The 18,232-nt window shown below is 42.2% G+C and overlaps 1 protein-coding gene across 2 annotated transcripts in view; it reads left to right on the top strand.

Moving 5' to 3' along the window:
• The window catches only part of TTC8 (tetratricopeptide repeat domain 8), a 45,621-nt gene extending 42,698 nt beyond the window's left edge, over positions 1–2,923 (top strand). For both annotated transcript variants that reach the window (XM_032112202.1, XM_032112201.1), the window contains 2 exons: positions 580–663; positions 2,309–2,923. In XM_032112202.1, coding sequence (XP_031968093.1) covers positions 580–663; positions 2,309–2,425 — 201 coding nt within the window. In that variant the 3' untranslated portion in view covers positions 2,426–2,923. The remainder of the gene's footprint in view (positions 1–579; positions 664–2,308) is intronic.
• Positions 2,924–18,232: the final 15,309 nt, after the last annotated feature.

Below are 18,232 nucleotides of genomic sequence, written 5' to 3'. Positions count from 1 at the left end.
TCTAAAAGTTTTGGAGTTTTCCCCTTTAAGTTCTCCATTTTTTAGTAAAGTCTTTCACAAGTGGGACTTAATTTTGTATTGGATTTACAGCACACACTCTGATCTTAGTTTATTTTACTTTTTTATGCCTCTATTTTGCTAGTGAGAAAAAACCCCTAATTTTATTAAAATGTTTGACTGTGAAAGCTGTCATTTATATGATAAAATTTATGGTTTCAGGGATGCTTAAGACAGAGCTGTCAGAGACAACAGATAAATACAGCAGGGTGTTCTTTAAATAATTTGGGGTTTATTTAATATACTTGATATATTCTCTCAGTGTTTAAAATTGAATTGCTTAATTGAGTATGTCCCAATAATTTTTTTTATGACTCAACCAAAAGTCTTTATTCATTTCAATGCTATTTGACTCTGTTATGCCTTCACTATTGGTGTAACCTTGTTGAAAATGGCTTTCTTAGTAAAGATTCAGAAAAGAAAACATATAGTGATTTCTTTCAAGAATATGAATATTGCATTAGATTCTTGTTAGTCTCCCTCACAGATTTCACTGTATTATTTTTTTATTTCTCTGCATAGGCAAGAGCTTTGCTACAGACTGCTTCATCTTTAGCACCTCACATGTATGAGCCCCATTTCAATGTCGCCATACTCTCAGAGAAGGTAATGCATTATCCTGTTCTTGTAATCTGAAAATTGAGCCTTGGTGAGGCAAGTGGTTTTTTATTGTTATTACTGAGAATTCTAGATAGATAACACAAAAGAATACAGAGTGCATAAACTCAAGGAAAATGCTAAATTACATTTTCATTTTAATACCTAGAAGTGTGTCAAAGGAGTCATTCCAGTGTTTGTTTTTGAGAATAAATGAGGCCAACTGGCTGTGAAGTAACTTTATAATTGTCCAAATGACTAGAAGATGAATAATTTGTTAAAAATTCTATCTACAGTCTTTATAATCATAAGCTTTTTCAGAATGTGAAGTGAAAAAATATCATATGATTAATCAGTAATGACAGAAAAAATATCCTTTACTGATAATATCTTACTGATCTCAATATGAAAGTCTGTTACTCAGCTTTACAACCTCTGCATTTTTTGTGTTAATAATTTTTTCCATCCAGAGTGTCTAAGACACTGTTTTAACAGTGTCCAGCATTCCTGTTAATAAGAGGAACTTGTACAAGTCCTTATGTTTTTCACAAGAAAAAAATTGCTCCTTTGCTTGTGCCTACACCTTCATGATTCTGTTATGATTCTGTGTTGTGTGGGCAGCTCCACTCCTACAGATACTGAAGTACACGCATCAAGAAGAGAATAACCCATTAATTTGTAAGCGTATCCTCTCCATTGTGAAACACAAGAGGGTGTTGAATAATTGCATTTTTTACTTAATGATTAGGCAGTAAATCCTACTCTGCAAATGTCTTGTTACATAGATTTTGCACAAAGAACCCTCATAGGTTATGGGAGAAGACAGACGGCCACATCAGCCAGGTGTTGGTGCAGTCGGGTAATGCAATCCTTCCATTTAGTGTAAGGCCATGGTTTACAGAACATGACTTCTCTGGCCAGGGCCTTGGGTTCTTCTCCTTCAGAGAATTGCTGTGTTGAGTGATGCATAGGCAAAAAAGGCCTCCTGGCTGTCCATAGCTCCTTCCTTTCCATTTAGGAGTTATCACTCCTAGATGTGTTCCCAAACACTTGAATTCTTTTTTGCTGAACCCACTTTCTGAGATGCTTTCCTTTTAATCCTTCAAAAAAGGATGGCTATTTAGGAAAAAAAATGAAGTTCCCTAAGTAGGAAACAATTCCTTCTAAAAGCAAGAGGAGCACCATTAGTTCTCCAACTCTGTTGTGCATCTCTGTGAGGAAGCAGGAAATCACATGGAGTTGTGTTTTTTTACAGAGGCCTGATGAGTTGTGTTTTGCTTCTATAGTCAATAGGGCTTCTATGGAGTTTAAAAGCAAAACTTCTATTTTTTATTCCTCCTTACTTCAAGCACTGGGCATAGTGTGTACCTTGTCCATTCTCCAAGAAGTCACGTGAAATGGAGTATGTTAAGTTGATGTCTTGAAGCATCCCTCCTATTAAAATCACATTTCTGTCTTTTTTCTTCTCATCCGTTGATGTAAGTGTGACATAACCCTGAGTCCAAATGTCTTTATATTGACTCTGTTCACTCTTAGGACCAGCTGTGTTTAAAATTTGCGAGCATCAGAAATGTACTACACAGAATGCAAAGAATACATGATGCAAACACTGCAGTGCTTGGATTTTCAAAATTAGTTTGTGTGTTTCTTACAGGTTGGAGATCTTCAGAGAAGTTACACAGCGGCTCAGAAGTCCGAAGAAGCATTTCCAGGCCATGTTGATACACAGCAGCTCATCAAACAGTTAAAAGAGCACTTTGCTATGCTCTGATGAGCATATGAGCATATTTTTTATTATGTAAGAAGTTAGCCAGAGCAAATGTCCCATACAGCATTTTGAGAACACCAGCTCAAAGTAGATGAACTATACTTAATGCATTCCTGTGGCAAACCTTGCATTACTTTGAGTAGCAGGAAAAGATTGAGTTTCAATTTCTTGTCATCTTAAAAGAGAACACTTATGCAAATGCAGCTAGAACACTTTGCAACTATGTGCGCAAGAGATCACAGGAAAGGGTTTTTTTCTGATTTTTATGCAGAAAAAAAATGGTTTTAAACATTCCCATGTGACAATCTGTGAAGTAACAGATTAAAAATACTTCCTAACTGATCTTTAAACTTGGCTTTGGGTAGTACACTTTCTTACTGAATGTTAGGTTTTAAAATTAAAATACTTAAAAAGAATTTTAAATACATATGTAAAGCAAAAGTTCTTATATTCCTTGTTGTACTGTATGAGTTAAATAAATTCAGTTTGTATGGTCAGTCTCATTTGTTCATGTAAATTAAATTACATCCTCATTGCCATGAAAATCCATGTTGTTAGTCCTAACATTTTGAAAGACTCCACAGAACCGGTACAAAATCGCATAAATGCATGTGTTCTTCTCTACCCGGGAGGGACTTTATTCTGGATCTCGGTGAGGGAGAAGGGTATTTAGAAGCTTGCAGACTTAAGAACTAATAGTTGAGAACAAGGCATTGATGGGGTGATTACATGTGCTACCACATAAACACTGATGCTAAATAAATATTTGGATCAATCCAACTACAAGAATACTACTACTAACAACAAATGAAGACTTTCTGTCATACTTTGTGTTTTAGCTAAAAGGAATAAATTTGCATGAATTCCGAACCTGACCTTTTTAAAAGACCTTTAAGAAATGTGGGATGTTAAGGCAATCTGAAACGGCACATCCTGAAATAGACCTTTGAAATCTTTTCATGTTTCTCTGATATATTAGGGGAATGTCTTAGCTTAGGGAGCAATCCTAAACATGCTTATGAATCTTATGTCTTTTTTTTTGCTATTTGTTACTTCTCCTCCCTCATCTTTGACTGTTGTAGATGGTGAAGGTGGATGCTGGGGAGCTTAGAGAAGTGTGCCCACAGGTTCCCCCATAGAGCATTCTGTAGGTGACAAACACTCATTAATTGCTGTCACATGGTGTGAAGTGCAAAAGCATAATTGGCTGAATAGATGCAGCATCTTTTATGGAGTCTTATTTTGTCCACTTTCATTTTATATTATTGGAAAGTCATCAGAAACTTTTTAAAAGGGAATCTTAGTTACCAGTAATTCTCATTAGTTTTTACTTGCTGCCAAAAAGCAAGAATTTAGAGGGAAGTTTCATCCTTTGATCTGCTGTATTCATGTCTTTCCAGCTGTCATTACTAAACTTAGAAGGGTACCAGAAAAGAAAATTGTCTTAGCAGTTTAAGCACAAATGTTGAGAATTTTTGAATGTCGTATTATTAACTTGAAGTAATTTTCAAATTGCATAGTAAATAAGCCTATTTCTGTATGAAGTGGAACAAAAATGAGTAATTCAGCTTCAGTTTTTAATCCAGTGTGGCAGCTTGATAGTTCCTCTTAGGTGCTTGTAAGATGCTACTTACTGCTTTCACTGCTCAGGTTAATGAGTAAAGAGTAACTCTTTTTTTTCCAGCAAACAGTGCCCCGTAGAACATGGATCTGACTTTATTATTCTTTAATTATTGGGGAATGTATGAAGATTGAAAGGGAAAGGGATTAGGTATGTTAAGGAATTCTTCACACAGTATGCTTGTGCAAAGTAGATATTAAACAAACCTCACCTTTCCCCTCCCCTCCCCCCAAAATACACAAAGTTCTAGACAAGGATTAAAACCTTTTGAGCTCCCTACACTGCAGCATCTGCAAACCATTCCAGATTTATCTTATGTGGTTGTTCCAGTTTGGGCAAATTTAGAAATATATCCTCTGAGAGAAGGCACAACCACCCCTCCCCCACCAGGTTCGGGAAAAAAAAATAAATTTTCCTCAAAGGAAAGTGAAGAAGATAAAACTATTTATTTAACAAACACGTGGGAAGGAAAATAATGTTAGGTGGTAAAATCTTTCACTGTAGAGTAAAAAAACCTGGGAAAGTGTTCGAGTCCTCCCTTTGGTCTCCTCGGAGCTGGGGCTTGGGCCGGGGCCAGGCCCTCTGTGCCCGGTGGAAAGTCCTCCCGATGTGCTCTGATGTTACAGCAATCAAGCAGTCCAGTAGAAAAGGGGAAAAATCCGGAATTCCAGAGAAGGAAATCCAAAGTCCAACTCTCAATCTCTCCGGAGAACAAGAAACTGAAAACAACTGGCCAAAAACTGACTGGAAAGCAGCAAGCCGGGTGCTTCCTCCCTCCCCTGCCCCAGCTGGGGAAAAAAAAACCTGCTATCTTTTTGTAACCTTGAACAAGCTGCAAACTGCTTTGAGAAAGTTTTGCTCAGTTTTTTTTTTCCTTCCCCCTTTCAGGCTCAGTTTAGAGGCATAGAAAGGCACAAAAATTAATTTCTGGGCATAGGCAGCGATATGGGATACACATCATAAGGTCACCCCAAGACATTCCACCCCTTATCCCATATTGTTGGCTCAATGCCCAAACTAAGATATTCCAATTCTACACACACATTAATACATATATATATATATATATATATATATATATATATATATACACACAGCTATATATGAACAGTGACAGTGACAATCAGCAAGCAGGGGTATACTGGCATTTCACACTACAGGTGGTTTTCACACAACAGTCAGATCTCTCTGTGGTACACAACGTGTTGTTCCATCTTTCTGCATTACCCACCATGTGCAACCAGGTCCCTGAGCAAAGACAACCCCACGGATGGGTTTGTCTGTACTCGAGGCAGAATTTATCCACACAGTCTTTCCTAACAGACCTCTGACATGCACTACTGGGACCTTATCTCCATCTGTTGTATGCAGGGATTCAGATTGGGCTGGACCAGCTCTATTGGTGGAACCTCGGGTGTTAACTAACCAGGTGGCTTTTGCTAGATTCTGTTCCCAATTTTTGAAAGTTCCCCCACCTAGTGCCTTCAAAGTGGTTTTCAACAATCCATTGCACCGTTCCACTTTGCCTGCAGCTGGTGCATGGTAAGGGATGTGGTACACCCACTCAATGCCATGTTCTCTAGCCCAGGTGTTAATAAGGCTATTCTTAAAATGAGTCCCATTGTCAGACTCAATTCTCTCAGGGGTGCCATGCCTCCAAAGGACTTGCTTTTCCAGGCCCAGGATGGTGTTCCGGGCAGTAGCGTGAGGCACAGGGTAGGTCTCCAGCCATCCTGTGGTGGCTTCTACCATTGTGAGCACATAGCGCTTGCCTTGGCGGGTTTGAGGCAGTGTGATGTAATCAATCTGCCAGGCCTCTCCATACTTGTATTTGGACCATTGCCCACCGTACCACAGGGGCTTCACCCGCTTGGCCTGCTTGATCGCAGCGCATGTCTCACAGTCATGGATAACCTGGGAGATACTGTCCATGGTTAGATCCACCCCTCGATCTCGTGCCCACTTATAGGTGGCATCTCTGCCCTGATGGCCTGAGGCATCACGGGCCCATCGAGCTAGAAACAACTCTCCCTTGTGTTTCCAGTCCAAGTCTACCTGTGACACTTCTATCTTTGCAGCCTGATCTACCTGCTTGTTGTTTTGGTGTTCTTCATTAGCCCTACTCTTGGGGACATGGCGGACTTTCACAACCAGCTTTCTTACTCGGGCAGCGATGTTTTTCCACTCTGCAGCAGCCCAGATTGGTTTTCCCCTACGCTGCCAATTAGCTTTTTCCCACTTTTCTAACCATCCCCACAGAGCATTGGCTACCATCCATGAATCAGTGTAGAGGTAGAGCTTTGGCCACTTCTCCCTTTCAGCAATGTCCAGGGCTAGTTGAACAGCTTTGAGTTCAGCGAGTTGGCTTGATCCACCTTCTCCTTCAGTAGCTTCTGCAACCCATCGTGTGGGACTCCATACGGCTGCTTTCCACTTTCGTTTCATCCCTACGATGCGACAAGAACCGTCAGTGAAAAGAGCGTAGCATGTGTTGTCTGATGGCAGTTGGTTGTACGGTGGAGCTTCTTCAGCACGTGTCACTTGTTCTTCATCAGTGAGATCAAAGTTTTCACCTTCAGGCCAGTTTGTAATTATTTCCAAAATCCCAGGGCGATTCAGTTTTCCGATTCGGGCGCGCTGTGTGATGAGAGCAATCCATTTGCTCCATGTGGCATTGGTGGCATGGTGGGTAGAGGGAACCTCTGCTTTGAACATCCACCCCAGCACCGGTAGTCGGGGTGCCAGGAGGAGTTGTGCCTCAGTGCCAATTACCTCTGAGACGGCTTGGATTCCTTCATAGGCTGCTAAGACTTCCTTCTCTGTTGGGGTGTAATTGGCTTCAGACCCTCTGTAGCTTCGGCTCCAAAATCCCAGTGGTCGACCTCGAGTCTCACCGGACACCTTCTGCCAAAGGCTCCAGGACAGGCCATGGCTCCCGGCTGCAGAGTAGAGCACGTTCTTCACTTCGGGTCCTGTCCTGACTGGGCCAAGGGCTACCGCATGAGCGATTTCCTGCTTGATCTGGGCAAAAGCTTGTTGCTGTTCAGGGCCCCAATGGAAATCGTTCTTCTTGCGGGTAACCAGGTAAAGAGGACTCACAATCTGGCTGTACTCAGGAATATGCATCCTCCAAAAGCCTATGGCACCTAGGAAAGCTTGTATTTCCTTCTTGTTGGTTAGTGGAGACATTGCTGTGATCTTATTGATGACCTCAGTGGGAATCTGACGTCGTCCATCTTGCCATTTCACTCCCAGGAACTGGATCTCTCAGGCAGGTCCCTTGACTTTGCTCTTCTTGATGGCGAAACCAGCTTCCAGGAGAATCTGGATAACTTTCTCTCCTTTCTCAAACACTTCTGTTGCGGTGTTCCCCCACACAATGATGTCATCAATGTACTGCAAATGTTCTGGAGCCTCACCTTTTTCTAGTGCAGTCTGGATCAGTCCATGGCAGATGGTGGGGCTATGCTTCCACCCCTGGGGCAGTCGGTTCCAGGTGTACTGCACACCCCTCCAGGTGAAAGCAAACTGAGGCCTGCACTCTGCTGCCAGAGGAATGGAGAAAAATGCATTAGCAATGTCAATAGTGGCGTACCACTTCGCTGCTTTGGACTCCAGCTCGTACTGGAGCTCCAACATGTCCAGCACAGCAGCGCTCAATGGTGGAGTCACTTCATTCAGGGCACGATATCTCCATTCTCCTTCAGATTTGCGCACAGGCCAGATGGGGCTGTTGAAGGGTGAGTGAGTCTTGCTGACCACCCCTTGGCTCTCCAGCTCACGGATCATCTTGTGGATGGGAATCACAGCATCTCGAGTTGTCCGGTACTGTCGGCGATGCACTGTCAAGGTAGCAATTGGTACTCTTTGTTCTTCCACCTTCAGAAGGCCGACTGCAGACGGGTTCTCTGATAGCCCAGGCAAAGTGTTCAATTGCTTAATGCCCTCTGCCTCCACAGCAGCTATTCCAAAAGCCCACCTGAGTCCCTTTGGGTCTCTAAAATACCCGTTCCGGAGGAAGTCTATGCCCAAAATGCACGGGGCCTCTGGGCCAGTCACAATGAGATGTCTCTTCCACTCATTTCCAGTCAGGCTCACCTCAGCTTCCACCAAGGTCAAATTTTGTGATCCACCTGTTACACCAGAAATAGAAACAGATTCTACCCCCACATGCTGCGATGGAATTATTGTACACTGCGCACCAGTGTCAACCAAGGCATCATATTTTTGTGGTTCTGATGTACCAGGCCAACGAATCCACACAGTCCAAAAAACACGGTTTTCCCTGACCTCTACCTGGCTAGAGGCAGGGCCCCTCTATGCCTGGTTATCCTTCTTTCCCTGGGCCTGCACCTTAGAAGTTCCTTCATGGGAATTGGACATGCCATCGTCTTTTCCATCATTTCCGGCAGTTTGGCTACAGGCAACTGGAGCTACTTCCTTTTTGGTAGATCCTCCTTTCTGAGACTTGCGCTCCTTCAATTCACTCACTCGTGCTGCCAGAGCAGACGTGGGCTGTCCACCCCACTTCCTCATGTTTTCCCCACTGTCACACAGGAAATTCCACAGCTCTGGGAAAAATCCGGAATTCCAGAGAAGGAAATCCAAAGTCCAACTCTCAGTCTCTCTCCGGAGAACAAGAAACTGAAAACAACTGGCCAAAAACTGACTGGAAAGCAGCAAGCCGGGTGCTTCCTCCCTCCCCTGCCCCAGCTGGGGAAAAAAAAACCTGCTATCTTTTTGTAACCTTGAACGAGCTGCAAACTGCTTTGAGAAAGTTTTGCTCAGTTTTTTTTCCTTCCCCCTTTCAGGCTCAGTTTAGAGGCATAGAAAGGCACAAAAATTAATTTCTGGGCATAGGCAGCGATATGGGATACACATCATAAGGTCACCCTAAGACAGTGGTGTATTTTGATTGCCCCAAAAGGCAGCAGCAATTTGCTTTGTTGATCTTTCATGCCCCAAAGCAAGGGCCTGACAGAATATTTTTCAGAATTAGCACTGCACAAATGAAATCAAATGTGGTAATGAGTACAGCAGCACAGTGCAACAACAGATGAATCAGCAGGCTGTGAATCCTGGAAGAATCTTTCGATTTCATTGTATGTGAATTCAGTGTGAGCTGCAGCAAACAGCTGAATCGGCAGCCCCTGGGGCAAAGAGCCTTCAGTTAATTGAGGGCGACACCACACAACACAATGCATCCGAGCCGTGTTCATCCCTGCGGCAGGATTGTGTTGGAGCGCTGTGACCTTAGTGTTAGAAGCAGCATTGTCTGTAACACAGAAATCATTTTGCTTCTAACCTGTAGCACAGCTCCATGTATGTCTGGCCAGCATTTACAAAGCCTCTTCAGAGTTGAGAAAAAACACAATTTAAAAAACCCACAGGTTTTTAATCTACAGTGCTGATAGGTCCACAACAAAGCTGCCTGGAAGGAAGCGTAAAGCAAATGTCTAGGGGGTCTTGAAGTTTCTGTGTCCCTGCAGGAAAGGTCTGTACAGTTTATGGCTGTTGCCATCAGTTTCATCCTTCTTCTTGACCGTGCTTCTTGCTGGGGTCTTTATAATGGATGAATCCAATTAAAAGGTGATAATGTAGGGTTAGGTTATTAAAAGAATTTGATTCTTCTGCTAGATGTATAGCCACAGCTCTTATAGCCATAAAACTGTGACTGAAATTAATAACAATTCACACTTAAGGGTTCTGGATCATTTTGACTGCAAAAAGCAGCTTCGGAAGTTGGACAGGACAGAGACAGTTTGCCATTAGGTGCCGGTTCAGTCAGCGTATGACTGGATAATGATCCGATTTTGTAATTGCTGCTGGTGGTGGGTTTTCTCTTTGATTGCTTCCTATCTTTGTAGGCTAGAGGGAGAGATTTTTGGGTCATTCAGTCTGACCTCTGGTATGTCATAGGTCAAGCTTTTTAAGCAGGAGCTCCTTCTAATGAACTCATTTTGTACTTCAGTAACAATTACCTGCTGGAGCAGCAGCAAGTTTTGGTACAAAAAAGCTTCAGCATTTTGTGAAAGATTTTGTATTTAGTCACTCTCACTGCCTACCACACATCTGGGTTCTTTCTGATGGATACTTTCAAGCCTATTCATGTCCTTCCATGCTTAGCCCACCCTCAAGCTGTGGATACTCAGATTAATACTGTACTGCTATCCCACCATCACAGGGAACAGGAGAGCAGATGGAGAAGGTAGAATGCAAATGCCCCTTTGTCTGCAAATAAAAACTAAGTTTCTCTTTGTGCCTTAGAAGATGAATAAAGCAAAAGTTAAGAGAATTTAATATTCAAGTCATTTACAGACTTGTATCTCCAGTCACTCTCCAGTAGCATTTGAATTCCTGTGCTGGTAAGATGATGTTACTAGTTTCCCTGAATTAGCATAGGTTTTAGAGTTAATGAGTGCTCAGAAGCTGCAAATACTCAGAAGTATCTGTAGCAGGTTAATCTGGAAGATATGCCAAAAAAGCAATTTTTGTTGCAAAATTATCAAGTACACATACCCTGAATTATGCTGGGTAACTGAAGGATCTGTACAAGTACTATATGTACTTTCTTTCTGTTGATTACTTACATCAATTGCGTAGTGCACAGCCTTCTCTTTGGGTTTGGTTTACTAAAAAGTCATAAAGATTTAGTTGAAAAAGATTTCCTATTTAGAAACTAAATCTGAATAAAATATGTAAAAAAAATCAAGTCAATGAGTTCATTGTAAAAAACTCTTCACAACACATAGTTCATTATGTTAATTGTGTATAAGAATATATCAGCCCATACAAATATGGGGGTTTTCTCCCATTTCAGCTTGCTTTTTGACAGGTATTTCCAGTGAAACCAATTAAAGTGTGACAAAGATAAGTCTTGAAGCCATTAGAAATGACACACAAGAAGAAACAGCAGGATGCAAGCCTTGCTCAGCACTATGGAAAGGGCAAAGTCATTAAGAGCCAGGAAGCTTGGTTCCAGCAAGTAGACCACCCCAACAGTTTAATCTCATTTTCAGCTTATTCAGTTTACATACCCATAAAGTAATTGCCAAGATTCTACATTTTAGCTTTGGTATCATTTTATACTACTACCAGTTCCATATTTTTCTAAGTCTATATACTTTAATAATGTGAAGCACCTTTAAAGCTATTACACGTTAACTAATTATCCTTTCCAGCAATAAGTATAGATCATGCTAACCAAGGGTCATCCATCAAGAGACTGGACCAATTGTACATGAGATGCCACCCAAAAGCCAATTTAGAAACAGCCCTGGACTATTTTCATTCCTGTGATTTGCCGTAAACCAACAGTTCAAGGTTCAGATAAAAACACAGTGTTCTAAAATATATGGTCACGAACTCTTTTGAATCAGTAGAACAAAACCAGATGCACATATCTGTCCTAGCTTTCCAGGATGTAATTGTTAGTTCTTGCAGAGATACTGATGGGGGAGGCCCATCACTTTGAAAGCCCCTAACTTCTGCCTGCAGTCCTGCAATGCCTGATGGATAAGCTTAACATATTGTCATTACTAAGCATTCATTTATTAAGGTATTAAATGGTAGCTACTTGAATGAATGTGAGATTTGAAATTCAATATAAATCCTGGGAAGGTAGGCCAATAAGCAAAACGACCACATAAACCAAAAATCTCTGCAGTACGTGCATGGCTATCATTAGTGCATATGTGGAGGACATCCACAAATAACCCGTGTCTTTAAGTCAGGAGTAACTGTAGACAGTGAAGGAAATAATTCTCCAAGAGTACTTTAGACCCCAGTCTAAGGACGCTGGGAAGGGTGGGTGGAATGGGAGATCCTGTTTTGCAGGGGTATATGTATATTAGCAAAAAATAATATGTGGATGCTAGCAAGGGCTGGCAGAGGAATTTTCCTGTGAAACTTTCCTGTCTCAAAAGAAAGCAGTTAGAGAAATCCAGCTTCTCACAGCTTCTCTGTGAAAGCTTTCATTCTCATGCGAACTAGATGGACAACAGTTTGTAAGAATGTAAACCATTTCTACACCTGCAAGTTGTTGTGGAAACTGTAGAACTGTTTTCAGTTTTGTGAGAATAATATTTGGAAATGGGTGTCTTACTGCTCAGCCTGTCGCCTCAGGAGGTGGTGGGCCAATAGGCCAATCATGTGATTTTTCTTTCACAAACCATGCTGTAAAGGTTATGGGTGCTTAAACGAGGTTGCTTCGGCCATACCTGGCAACCTGGACTTGTGTCGTGTTTTCACCATTCTTTGGGAATAACAGCGACAATAATAGTAAATAAACATAATGTGGCTACTTATAAATGACTGATGTACTTCACACTTCTCAGCCACACCCCAATAGTCTTTATAATCTTTATTAGCCAATGTGTACGTGTTTATCAAACACTAACTTTTAAGCAATTACAATTGAAGTTCACAAATTATCACACCACTGGCATTATGTGACAAGTCTCATATGGTCTACCGGAATACAACATCATCCTTAAGGAAAAAGTTAAGACATACTCAGCCATCTGAGAAAGTGACTCTGATTAAGCTGGAGCTTCAGATGCTCCAGTGTGTTTAAAATGAAAAAAACACCACGACCAGAATAGACACATATCCAGTTAGATCAAAACTTAAAATACTTGGAAAAAAAAGACTAAGTAATGACAGATATTTGGTTCTGAAGGGAAAAGAGAGTTGTTTCTTGGGGTAGCCTATGGCTTATGTCACATCATCACCTGTAACTTCATATCATGTTATCTTGGTCAACACTACTGTGCTGCAGCATAAGCCAATGCCATGTTGTAAAGTAACAGAAGCTGTAAGCAAAATCACTTCAGGCTAAATATCTGTCATTCCTGGGAAAACAAGGTAATTCAGGCACAGATCTCTTGAATGAGAAAGAGGAAGAGAAAGCTGGAAAAGTGTTACTTGGATTGGAAACAATATTTTCATATAATACTAAAAGGCACCTTTGGGTCTCTTGGAGTTTATCCCATAACAACAGAGACAACTTTGTCAAGATTAGGTTCTGTTGCAGCTCAATATCATTTATAACAGTGTGCAAACAGACAAACTTTACTCATACAGATCTGTTCAAGCACCCTGAGGAAAAACAAACACTCTTGTTACATGGGACTCTAAGATGTCCATACTATAAATAAATTCTCCTTTCTCTTCTGGAAGTCCCACTTTAGCTCAGGTTTAGAGCAGCACAGCAGGTAGTTTGACAGGCTTCCAATAGTGTGTGGTTTACCACAAGTCTACTAGTCTTTAATTGATCCACGGAGTGCCATGCTCCTGGGAGCAGCGCCATCCTTGTGTTTGTGACCATGGACATTTGAAAGTCAGTGCTAGACATGGTCCTAACATTTTTCTGCCCCTTCAGCAGTTCATATCACCAGACATGGTGAGTATAACAAATCTGTTACAACAACAGCAAAGGAGTTAAATACAAGAGAGATGAGGGCTTCTTTCATGCTCTTCTTTCCACTCATATCCATAGCAGGTAGTCAGCGGTGTGCTTCCCATCAGTTGATTTTACCTGTATAGCAGAACAATTTTTTTCATCAATCCTGATTTCTGGGGTTTGTACCAATGTTTTCATCTCTACTTAGATGATGAAACTGCTTACAGCAGAGAAACCGTAGATATAATGGCCCCTCATAGCTGCTGAGAAATGAGAGCACTCTCAGGCTGAGTGCATCTCACCAGGCAAGAAGTCAACCACCCTGTGGTGCTCCCAGCTGCAGTCAGAGCTGCTCTCTCACATGGATAAGCTTCAAGGCAGATTTTGATAAAGCTTAAAGTAGCTAAAGGTACACTTGATAAAAACCTCAACAGACAGCCCAGGACCTTGTTTTAAGGCTTGTCTTACCCTTGAAAAAAAGTTGTTAAGATGTGGGTGCCCCAAGGCTTTGCATATCTCCCAAAGGCTTGAAGGCTGCCACTTCCCTTGTCTGGCACACTGCTGCCACTGAGGAAAGGAAAGAGAGCAGTCCCCCTCTCCTGGGAAATACAGCCCAGCTGTGTGGCTGCACCAGGCTGGCACATGACAGACAGCTAATGTAAGAAATTCCTTCAGTTTCTAGAATAATACTTGCAAAATCTGAGTTTTCCTTAAAAGTGAGCTGAAAATTGGAATCATTCTGGTCCCTGTGAAATCCCTCCCTGGACCAGACACTTGATCTGAGATGCCAAGTAACCTGGGAATTGCTAATGAATGATAAGTGTGGTTTCTCCTCTTTTCTCAGATTTTATGACCTAGTTTCATCTTTTCTCTCAGGATGTGTTCATCCTGCCTTGCTGCACTTGCACTCTCTGTGACTTCATGTTCTGTTTTCAGGCAGTTTGGTCTATATGACCGCAAAATATTCCTTTCGTCTTCCAGCTGCTGAATGTGTAAGCCTGGCTTTTCCCAAAGAAATGCACTCCTCAGACAGGCTTCAGCTCCATCCGCTCAAGCTGTCACCATGCCAGGGACAGCTTTGCAACACAGCTACCAATAACTCTGGAAGTTGTTCAGATTTGCCATTTACTTGCAGAGAAATAAGAGCAGTCCATTTTGTCTGGGCTTGTCATCTGGAGGCTTTGGGTTTGTCCTGTGGATACATTTGGAAAGCAAATTAAATTTCATTTAATTTATCATGCTGACTAACAGGAATTTCATCCTTTTTCAGCCTGATAACCTGTATTTAATCTGATGTCCTTTTCAGGTGTTCTGGAGGTTGAGAAGGCCACAGTTGTAGACATGAACAGTATTTACTTTTATCTGTGTCAACTGCCTCCTGCTCTAGCACACCGGAAACTCCAGAACACTGAATATGTCTGCACTTTCTGAAATTTATGGTGAGGATAGAGATTGCTTAGAGTAATCTTCCCTGAGTTCACAGCAGCCCTGTCAAATCACCCCTGCTAAGCATTGGACATGTGATCTGGACACCTTCCAGCCCCATCTCCTCCACAGTGCATATTCAGTGCAGCAGAGCAGCTGCCCAGCCAGGGAGCCCCCACAACCTGCACGAGCTCTGGAGGCTGGGGCTTCAATGTGTCGGTCAGATTGACAGGCATGGAGTAATATTTCCCAGAGGTCATATTGGGATATATGACTTCCCCAGGGTTTTCCAGGCTTCTTCCATGTCTGGTGAGGCCACAGCATCCATTCCCTTTTCTGTTTGACAGCTCCCATGGCTCCTTACCTTGAGGCATATTGTCTCTGTGATTTTATCCTTTTCATCACCCTCCTCCCTAGTGCTGGACTGTCCAAAAGGAACAGGAGATGAAACATTGGTACAGGGTGGAGTTAAGCACAGTAGCCTTTGAACATGCTGACAGGATATGAAACACGGCTTGTGTGAGCTAAGTGATACAATCAGAGCCACTGAGCTGCCGGGGAGGAACAGTACATCCAAACTGCCTGATGCTTCTCAAGAGGCAGCACAGATATAACTAAGGGTCAGCAAGGACATCTGAACCTTGAAGAACTGCATGAGGCTCCCCTAACAAGTTTTAGTCACATTTAATAAAGAATACCAGGGAGCAATCACGTGTTGGGATCACAAAATTTGGTCTAGTCATTAGAGGAGAGACCTACAAAGGGGAGGACCAACATCCCAGGCCCAGCTGGTGCTCCCAGCTTCAGCAAATTGTGCTTTTCAGTGTCTCCATTTCCATATGTGTAAAATAAGACTAATGCAATTGTTGCTGCTATTATAATGATTATAAATGAATGCATTTTCTGTCAGCTGACCCCATTTTCCAATGCTTGCACCCAGTGATCACTGAGGTTTTTCCATGGATAGTCCTCCCAAGGAATGGTGAGAGGCAGCATGCAGGGGGGTGACAGGAGAGAATTCTTAAAGGATTTTGTCTTTGATTTCCCTCAGTAATACTCACAAGCACTGAGAATAAAATCTGTGCATGAAGCTGGAGTGCTGCAGGCACACTGGGCTCACAGAGCTTCTCCTCCTCTTGGACAAAGGCAACATCTTCCCTCGCCTGCCGTCACCTCCCATTAATGTCAGGAAAGTTCACTTGCTGCAGCTTTTGGAAGTGCAAAGCTAATATGCTTGTGAGGAGGGAAATGAAGCCATTTATTTGTCTAATAGGATAATGCTAACACGTAGCAAGTCGGGGTTCAGAAAATAGCATTTATTTTTGAATCATGCAGGAGGTCCTCTTCATTTTATTTATTCACAGGGCCTGAATCAATGGCTGCCCAGACAAAGATATTTAGCAAGAGCAAACACAAAGGAGGTTGTTCACCCTGGGCTCCAGATACAAATAGAGAAGAAAGAAGGAAATGTCAAATCTGCATAAACCCTGTATGGCTCCCTGGTGGGTATAAAAATACCTCTTTTTGAATATCATCTTGTAATTCCAAAAAGTTGAGGTAACCTTTTCTTATTTTCAGCAAATATTTCCCTTCTAATCTTAATGTCATGTTTCACTTGCTAAAATTACAATCAAATCCCAAACCCATACCTCATTCTGTTGTTCAGATCTTACATCCATTCTATATATTAAAAAAAAATAAATGTTTTCTTGCCATATCTTTATTACAAAATACAGGAATTTCATCCTTTTTAGCCTGATAACCTGTGTTTAATTTGATGTCCTTTTCCTGTGTTCTGGAGGTTCAGAAAACCACAGCTGTAGACATGGGCTGTAAAAATGTGTAGTGCAGGATGGCAAAATAATTGCTGGTAGAGTCAGAAAACTTCTAACAAGTGATTATAAATGATGAATCCTGATAAAGTAAATAAGATTGTTGCTAGAAAATGAGAAACAAATATAGGAAAAGAGCATACTGCCCCAGAGGCAAAATGTGCTGCCTAGGTAACTTCTGCTTTCATAGGGATACAAGACTTTGTAAAGATACAAAATAGTTTTGTGTCAAAGAAATTATTCATATGGCCATTACTTGGCATAGATTTCTTCTCTTCATGCTCTTCCACAAACACACAGAGATAAGAGTCAGCTGTTCACCAGATTATGAAGAATATCACAATATTCATTAAATATTCAGAGAACTTAGGCTGGAGCTCAGGGAGAAAAAGAGAGTGTACCACCTCTGGAAGGAGGGGCAGGTAACCTGAGGGGGACTATAAGGTTATTGTGAGGTTACTGGGGAGAAAATTAGAAGGGCCAAAGCCAAACCAGAACTTAATTTGGCCACTTCTGTTAAAGACAAAAAAAAATTTCTCTAAATACATTGGCAGCAAAAAAGTGGCCAAGGAGATTCTCCATTCTTTGCTGGATGCAGGGGATAGCATAGTGTCAGGGGATGAGGAAATGAGGTACTTAATGCCTTCTTTGCTTCAGTCTTTAATACAAACCCGGTTGTCCTCAGGATACCCTGCTGGAAGTTAGTGAAGGGGAGTTGGGTGAAGCCCCCATAATCCAGGAGGAAATGGTTAGTGACCTGCTATGCTAATTAGACATCCACAAGTCTATGGGCCCAGACAGGATGCAACCTAGAGGAAAAGGGCTTGCCAAGCCACTTTCCATCATTTACCAGTAGTCCTGGTGAAAAAAATAAAACAACTGTGAGAAGCTCCAGTTGACTGGAAGTTGGCAAATGTGATGCCCATCTTTAAGAAGGGTGGAAGGAGGATCTGGCAAACTACAGGCCTGTCAGCCTGACCTCAGTGCCAGGGAAGGTTAGGGAGCAGATCATCTTGAGTGCCATCACAAAGGTATGTGCAGGACAATCAAGGGATCAGGTCCAGCCAGCATGGGTTTATGAAAGGCAGGTCCTGCTTGACCAGCCTGATCTCCTTTGTGACAAGGTGATCCGCTCAGCAGATGAGGGAAAGGCTGTGGATGTTGTTTACCTGGACATCAGTAAAGCCTTTGACACTGTTTCCCACAGCATTCTCCTGGATAAACTGGCTGCTCCTGGCCTGGATGGGTGCACTTATTGCTGGGTAGAAAACCGGCAGGAGGGCTGAGCTCAGAGAGTGGTGGTGAATGGAGTTATATCCAGTTCCTGGCAGGTCACTAATGGTGTTCCCCAGGGCTCAGTTTTGGAGACACTCCTGGTTTTAACATCTTAATTGATGATCTGGACGAGAAGATCTAGTTCACCCTCAGTCAGTTTGCAGATGACACCAAGCTGGGCAGAAGTGTTCATCTGCTGGAGGGTAGGAAGCCTCTGCAGATGGATTTAGAGAGGCTGGAGTGATGGGCTGAGG

This window comes from Corvus moneduloides, chromosome 6 (genome assembly GCF_009650955.1).
Source record: "Corvus moneduloides isolate bCorMon1 chromosome 6, bCorMon1.pri, whole genome shotgun sequence".
NCBI classification, from domain to species: domain Eukaryota; kingdom Metazoa; phylum Chordata; class Aves; order Passeriformes; family Corvidae; genus Corvus; species Corvus moneduloides.
Note: the sequence above shows the minus strand (reverse complement) of the source record. Positions and strands in the feature narration are given on the sequence as shown.